Source organism: Varroa jacobsoni, unplaced genomic scaffold (assembly GCF_002532875.2).
Source record: "Varroa jacobsoni isolate VJ856 unplaced genomic scaffold, vjacob_1.0 scaffold_981, whole genome shotgun sequence".
NCBI lineage: Eukaryota > Metazoa > Arthropoda > Arachnida > Mesostigmata > Varroidae > Varroa > Varroa jacobsoni.
The window spans coordinates 1-8,291 of record NW_019213883.1 but is presented as its reverse complement, the minus strand read 5'-3'; the positions used below and the strand labels follow the sequence as shown (position 1 = coordinate 8,291).

The following is an 8,291-nucleotide window of genomic DNA, read 5'->3' as shown; positions in this document are numbered from 1 at the left end:
TATATATATATATATATATATATATATATATGGCCCAAGCGTTTCTGGACTGTGGGAAAGTCTTCGCTTCGCATCTGTCAAGGTAACAGGAAATACACAAATTACTGAAACGGAGAGGGGATTTAAACTGTGCACTCCAGTATCATTTGCACACTGTTATAGTACCATTTTATAAGCATATCACAGGGTATTTGCATATTTGTAAAGAAAACCAGTTTGATGAACCATTGTAGCTCCTTTATGTTTTCACGCTAGATGAATTAGGATGTCTTGAATGTATTGAATAGTCATATCCGCTCTTCACCGTGTGCGTATATCCTGCTATTTCAACAATAAATATAAAGCTTCTCCGACTGCAGAAAGACTTTCGGGCCACCACGTGCGTGTATATATGTACCATTAAGAGTGAAATGTCCTTTTTGATTAGATTACTCCACCAATCACTAATTTTTTCATCGTTCTTTTTTTCATTTTTCCTATCACTAACTTCTGTTCTTAACCATTGAATAAACGGAGCTAGTTTCCAATTTGTAGGGAATCAGTAGAATTTATCACTTTCGTATCAGTCTTTTCTCAAGTTTAACAGAGAGAATTATAACATGCGGGCGGTTACAGGGTCAGAAATAGCCGACGTTATTTTTGAGAATGTTCCTTCTGCAGGCATAACTATGAAGCCATCGAAGTCTCTATTGTTGTTGCTGCTACTGCTTGTGCTCTCGACTACATCCTTACGTGGAAGTTAATGAAATCGGCGTCTCGATTGGCCGATGGGTGGCGGGTCGGGTTGGTTCCAGTGCGGCCCGTGTGCATTTCCTACTGCTCTCTGAACTGCTGCTGCCAGGCCAGTGGTGACGGCCGTAGTGCCGATGAACGTGGAGGCAGTCGAGCGTGACTGTCGCCAGCCTGACACGGACAGTTGCTTTAGACGCTTGCGCTGTAGGCGTTTGCCTACGACATCCGCGGTGTAGGATACCCGATGTTGCTGTGGACGGCTTGAGCTTTTTTTTAACAAGTCTATGGTTCCTAGGTACTTGTTTAATAACCTAGTCCATCCATAGACCCAGAGTCGGCCAACAGTTTCGATAAATCGAATTGCTATGTTGGTAGCGACTCTATCATAAAAATAATTATTCAGATTTGGGTCCAGCTGTAAGTACTTTATCTTGCTTGTCGATGTTCCGTAACGATTGCACAATATCACCTTAGTCTTAGTCGATATTGAAAGGGAAACATAAGCATCACTGTTTGCTTCCGGACAACCTGTGACCTATTCCATTTGTAGAAATTCTGCTGCACGTTATAGTACGCTAGAGAATGATATCGTGGGTGTGCTAGCAGGCGCTTCGAAAACGTTAAGCACTATAGTTATGGATTTTTAAATAGCTTTTTCGTAGCAACTGTATTATTGATAGCGCTATATTCATTTCGAAGACACTTGGAACGCCGTGCGTTTGAGCACTAGAGTGAGTTTCCGCACTGGACTCGTCAGACAGTTCGAAAATTCCTAGCCTGTTGTACATAATCCATAAACGTTGCTTTTGGAGCCCATAGGGGGTGAGCACAATTAATGAACTTTTCAGCTTTTCTCGAATTGTGTCAGCGCTAACGATTGGAAAAGGCTGAACCGCTCTATAAATCGGTAGAAAAAATGTGAGGACGTTACTTGCGGCATCGAAAGCTGCTTCGTTACCTGTCAACCAGCGAAAACTATGCTGCATCGTAAAAATTCTATCATTCTCGTCTATTTTGTGGGCCTAAGACCTGTGCAATGGCTAGTTCGAACGGATTAGTAAGCCATCTCACCAGCATGTCTAAGCAATTCAACGCATGGGCTGGTCTGTGTGTAACAATATTACGTGGTTCGAGATGCGTCTTCTAATTCTCGGCAACATAAACAGCCGCATCAAGATGTGCTTTTTAATGTAAATTACAGTATATTAGCGCTGATTTTCCGCAGTGAAATTTCGACCAATCAATAACCTGCGTTTTACCTGCTTGTATTCTCAGACTTTTAGCTATTGACTGTGTATGGTAATGATTTGTTTAACACAAAGCTTTGGGTTTTAACGACATATTGGTACCCAGCGATGGCAAACCGGTTATCTGTCGCTTCACGCGTGTGACTTTGCGGCCGAAATCTTAAATATGCGTCCATTACGCAGGAGTGTACACGCGTGAAATACACATGGGAAAATAACTAAGACTGACATTCTTTGACATTAACATACAAACTTTAGTTCAGTTATCTTGAGCAATAGCGGAAAATATGGATAAACTTAAAGACGTGCCGGTTTGCCAATGTTTACGGCACTGCAGACGCCACTGCTGCTATGTGCAGTATATTTTATTTGTAGCCAGTAATTTTTGAACAGCGGGACGGTTGGGCACAGCCGATCACTGCGAAAAGTGCATTTGTCAACTGGCGCTCTTCGTCAGGTGTTGCCGTTGTGTGCCACATCGATTCAAGCAGAACTAAAACGTTTTCTTTTTAGCTATGATAGCGTTCAGTGTTTTTAGTCTAATGTAAATTAGTTAAGCTCTGCCCAGCAACATTGACAACCAAACTTTGTAGGGTTGCTAGTTAGGGCCTGCAATTCTGAACCTCACGAGAACTTTCTCAGCTTTCACACATAGAAACGAGTCTCCTAAGCGTATGCTTTTCGTTGGATAAAGCTCGTTCACCAAAAATAACCACAAAGGCCGTTTTCAATACTGGAAATACATGAAAAACATACGAACTTTGCTCGCTTTTGAATAATATGTGCCTACCTTATCAGTACTCAGCTCATGGGCTTAGTGTGCTGGAGGCATATGTCCTATTGCGAAACTAGAACCAGTGGCCCTTGGTTTTTAAATCGGAAATTCAACGGTTCCACATTCAATATGTTGAAAAGAAGTAGTGAATCTACCGCAATGAGAATAAAAAATTCTATTGATACATAGCGGAGGCACGGTTAAAAAAATAGTATGTGCCTACAGTTAATTCTGGTCCTCCTGCTTTGCTGAATCCGGTTGATTTTGCAGCATATGGGAAGAATGAGAGCCACTTTTTTAAAGAACATATTCAACTAAATTCCAGAAATTGAAGTGCGGCGAAATACCTCCATGAAGGTCTATAAACCTATATAAGCATAAGACAAAAGTAGTTCAAAGGATCACCAAAGATTGATATATTGAAACCAAGAAGCAGGTCGGTTATGGAGCACATGGTACAACTACATAACGCAGCAGAGAACGAAGTGGTATTATTCGAAAAAAGAGCCTAGTGAAAAATTACTTAGTCGACTGATAATGGCATAAGATCTATTACCTATCATAATATCTATGAAAAAATGAAATTAGACAGAACACATGGTTAAATTTAGGTAAAATATTTGAAAGACTTTGAGCGGAATTCAAAGCTAACTGTAACTAAAGTATGGCTAAAGTATGTGATACATATTGAAAAATAAGCACCTTAATATTGGCAATAATTGATAATAAGCTACTGCGTTGGTAAGAAGGGGCTATATTTATTTTTGCCATTTCGATGACGACTGGTAAGATAAATAAATTACGACGACGACGACGACGACGACGAGGACGACGACGATGATGATTCAGACGGTATTTGTTTTAAGGTCGTTTTCAATGATCAAAAATGGTGAAATCGCGTACTTATGAATACGGTCACTATGTCGACATCCTTTATTCGGTTATTAACCAAAAATGTTTGAGAGCGGTAATCGTAGATGCTTTGAGATTCACTGAAGTACACCTTTAACGTTTCGTGGTTTCATAAAACCATCAAATTGACGTAGCCGCTAGTTAACTTACTTAATTTAAACGAATCTAAAGTTATGATATACTCTGGTACGCAGATTGCACAAAAGTTATCCATAGCTATTGCGGCCTCCTCAGGACTACTCCACTGCTGAAATAAAGTTTTACTTTCTATGGACCTCCTGGTTCATTGCCAACAGTGTCTGCGCAGAGGATTATTATATTGTTTTTGTGTTTATTATTAACTTCCATTATCAGAATTGAGCAAGTGATGTTAATATATTACGTTTTAAATTTTCCTTAATGCTCAATTTACAACGTCAACTGCAGAAAGGCGTTCTTTAAGATGCGTTGGATGTCCCACGCCTAGTTGTAGGTGAATCGGACATGCCTTAAGTCGCATCATTGCTTCTATAACGTAGTTTACTAGCAGCAGTAGCAGCAAAATATTTGACGTCAGCAGCGTCATCGTACTGGCAGTGATGATGATGATGATAACGATGGTAGCGGTCATGCCGCTAGCATTAGCAAATAGTCATTTTGGGTGTTCTCATTTTCAGTATTTGGCCTCGGCAGACGACGGCGGTGGTTCCGCAACGACAGCAGCAGCAGCAGCGACTGCCGGCATGGAGACAATGACTGGAGCCTCTGCAGCAGCCGCTGCAGCAGCGTTGTCTCCACTTCTGTCTGTTGTGGCTCCTGCTGGACCCGCCTCCGCGAACGCATCTTCTTTTTCAGCGGTGGCTCCCTCGGTGGCCACGATAGCAACCATATCGGTGACAGCTGTAGATGGATCAATTGGTGGAGATCGCCAGGGGGGTCCGGGTCAGGGAGGGACTAAGCCGGAGCCGCGAGTCCTTGGTGGACGCGAAATCGTCGATCAACGTGGAAAAACGCGACTCGTTGGACCTTTTTATTGCAGCGTTTGCCATAAACAATTTCCTCACAAGAGCCTGACGGAAATACATCTGCAGTGCCACATGGAAAAAAGGTTTGTAGGTGCTTAATTATTATAAATGCGTCGCGCTTACCCGTTGAATTCTTTCAAAACTACTAATGAGCAAGTGGAAAAAAAACTACTAGCTAGAGCAAAGATAATTATAGCGGTACAGTATCATACGCTGGTATGCTAGGGGGCGAAACGGCCTTATGACCGTTTATGTCATGGAGCCGTATCGCCTCCAAGGACAAAATGGGTCTCGTTCTTGTGTTGTATTAGGAAAAATGTTGGTAAACAAATAATGTTTCCTTGATCTCATGAATTATTTAATTGTAACGGATAAGACTGTAGCAGAATGATTTTGCAATGTTAAAGGTTTTACACGACATATAGTTAATGTTAAACGTGCATTAAGGTAGCACTACCCAACCGAATACAGGCTTGACAAAAGTATGCTGGAAATGTCAGCGTAATCCACGGATCATAAAAAATACCAAAGATCATATACATGTAACTACCAGGCGCATCATCTAAATAAAAACTTTTTTGTTGAATGGTTTTTAGGATTGTATCGGGATAATAAAATTTTTTAAACAGCTTTTGTACTTGCTGAAATTGTTGTTTGAAAGTATGTTTGCACTGCAAGCTTATTCAATGTATCCTCAGTTTACCTCGATTACAGCTTCAATTTAGGACCTAAAACGCCTACTAGTAGTCACCTTCAAAATGTTCTTTCCTTAAGCAGTAAAAAAACAATTCAGTAGTAACCTACGCAGGTGCCGCGCAAATACGCGCGGTACAAAAATCCAGCAGAATTAAATTTTGGGCCAACGGCAGGCTCGAAGTCCCGAGGATCCTAGGGGCTCAAGACGTCTAAAAAATTCAAAAGGTGCAAAAAGTCTTGAAAAAATTAACCACTGGAGCTCATCTGAACAACCGAAACAGCCGTTGTCGTATCCATTAAAAAAAAAAAAACCGGAATCATTACGAATTGATTTTTACAACATTTTGATTAATTTCCGAGTCCATTAAATTTAAACAGTATTGAGGAACCGCAAATGACCAGCTGAAAATAGTCTGTTATTCTCTACATCATGTTCCCGTGTTTGAAAAAAATAGTGAACAGAAAGCTACATTTTCTCATCTAATATGCTTGCTTTCCGTAGATTACCCTGTCCATTTTGCGACAAGATGTTTAAGAACAAATACGTGCTGAAATATCACGTTGAGGGAGCGCACAACCAAACACTGGGAGATCCCAGTCCTCAGTTAAGGCGGCGCCTCGAAAAGCGCTCCTTAAACGCCGTCTCTTGCTTTTGCGGTCTCACCTTTGAGACGATGAACAGCTATAACGAGCATATGCGGACTCACCAACATCATCCTAGCCATAACGGAAGCAACAGTCACAATCACCGAGCTTCAATACAGGTAGGCTTAATACCGGTTCGTGCTATGAAAGAAAGGCAAGGTAACTTACATACGCTTCTTTTACGGTAACGAAGATACATGTGAATGGCTTAACCCTCGATAGCCTGCATTCTAGCTGAACAAAAAAATTGGCTGTGCGAGCGGTGAAGATATATTTTAAGTAGGTTGCGGGATAGGAGCGTAAGGATGTTGACGTTGCTCAAGCAGAACTGCATGGTAAACTTATATTTACAACTCAATCAACTTGAGAAGATCTCTAAATCTCAGCTAGGATCAAATTCGAACAATTGAGAGTATAACCTGTTTTTCCCGAAACACCGAGAAAATCCGAAAAACGGATTGTCTTAGTAAATGGGCTGTTGACGTAAGAAGAATGTGTCCGAGGTAAACTGGCATTCGATTTATTCTTTCATCCATTTACAGCAACAGAGTCACCATCAGGCTGTAACCTGTCATCCGTGTCCAATGTGCAAAGAAAGTTTCGCCAATTTATATCAACTGGTTAAGCATATGGAAGTCCACAATAACAACCGACCTGCGTTATCGCCAGAACCAGCTGTTCCTGCAAAAAAAATTCGTCTGCTTGGTGGCGCTACACTTCAGATTACTCCGATAGCTACATCAACTCCGCAAACGACGGCAACAACGCTTACATCGATGCTCACACCAACTGTACCGCCACTGTCATTGGTTTTACCTAAATCGCCAGTCCAAAAAGCAGCCGGTAAAACTTCACCAAAGGTGGTTATTGCCAAGGCAGTAGCTAAACCATCGTCTTTGCTTCCAACGGCAACGAAACAGTTCGAGTGTGAAATGTGTGGAGAGACATTTACCCAATTGCCTCTTTACCGTGGCCATCTGCAGAACGCCCATCAGCTGTACCTGATCTGCCTTGAATGTCACCAGGTGGCAGGCGACGTAGCTGAGATGACACGGCATATGGAAATCGTCCATCCGCATCTGACAGCGCATCCCTGCCCCGTGTGTGGGCGATGCTTCACCGATGAAGAGGGAGCTCGAAACCATCTCGAAGCGCACAAAAATGGGCTTGCAGATTTCAGTGGATGCTTCCAATGTGCGTATTGCGAGGCATTATACGATTCGGAGCGTGAATGTGCCTTGCACGAAGCTACACATCCGCCTAACGCCAGGACTTTCCTTAGCTAGTACAGATGTTTAGCTATCGAACGTAGTCGATCTTCACAACATAGTGAAACCTCACAACGTAGTCGGTTTTCCCAAAGAAAGGACGCCTCTTCTACAGGGAGAATTTAGAAAGGATAAGAATGAATCGATAGCTTATTTCAACACATAGCTATGGTAATTACTATACGTTTGTCTAAACTATCGAGACTGCACCGTCAAAGACAGTGATGAACTTGTACAGACGGGAGGCCTGTAGCTGCAAAGCTGGTATCAGTGCTCTCGTCTAAGGTCCCTGATGTTAATAGCCTGTGGATCTGTTGTGAAGATACACAAGTAATTATTCCAAAATAACGGTACAGTATACGGACTTAAATTTGTTCTGCCTGATTCTCTCAGTGTGAGAGGTCATACTGAGAATTAAGATTTTATTGTACTGTGTACGGTATATATAATACAGATATACTTTCAACGGGCTTTACTTTACTACATTAGTGTTTTAAATGTGGAATATTACTACCCGTTTTTCCGATGATAAATATTCGGTGAAGAAAAATATGAGCTTTCTAATAATTTACCAACAGCTAACGCACCCACTGACCCATAAGTATACAGATGAAGTATGATGCCGCCCAATTGACTTACTAATTTATTATTATTATTTTCTTACCACTATTTAAGCTAACGTAACCTCCACTATCTTTGTCGGTTTTACTGGACTATTAGTTCGTCTTGTATTTCTCGTATCTCTGAGTGCTGCGAACCTCACGCATCGAAGTTCACTAATTTCCTCTGCTCTCCTTTTTATTCTACTTGGCTACTTTTTATGAGAATACAGCTAACAATAATTGAACTAAGATCTCGGGCGATGGAAAAGTGCTTTGGCTGGAAGGTCTGCACTTCACAAGACGTGGATTACAGATGAAAATAAGGTTTAGGTCATAAAAGAAATATATGAGGAAGATTAGTAGTGTAGCAAAACGTGAATACAAGTATATACAAGTATATATATATAAAT

General features: G+C 41.3%; 1 protein-coding gene across 3 annotated transcripts in view; it reads left to right on the top strand.

The window, feature by feature from the left end:
* Positions 1-7,759, top strand: part of LOC111265537 (uncharacterized) — an 8,136-nt gene extending 377 nt beyond the window's left edge. For 2 of the 3 annotated variants that reach the window (XM_022842307.2, XM_022842306.2), the window contains exons 2-4: positions 4,323-4,753; positions 5,869-6,130; positions 6,554-7,759. In XM_022842307.2, the coding sequence (XP_022698042.1) occupies positions 4,389-4,753; positions 5,869-6,130; positions 6,554-7,297 (1,371 nt within the window). In that variant the 5' untranslated portion in view covers positions 4,323-4,388 and the 3' untranslated portion in view covers positions 7,298-7,759. Of the gene's footprint in view, positions 1-2,491; positions 4,754-5,868; positions 6,131-6,553 lie in introns of those variants that run through there. The other variant, XM_022842305.2, reaches the window with a different exon arrangement.
* The last annotated feature ends 532 nt before the right edge of the window (positions 7,760-8,291 follow it).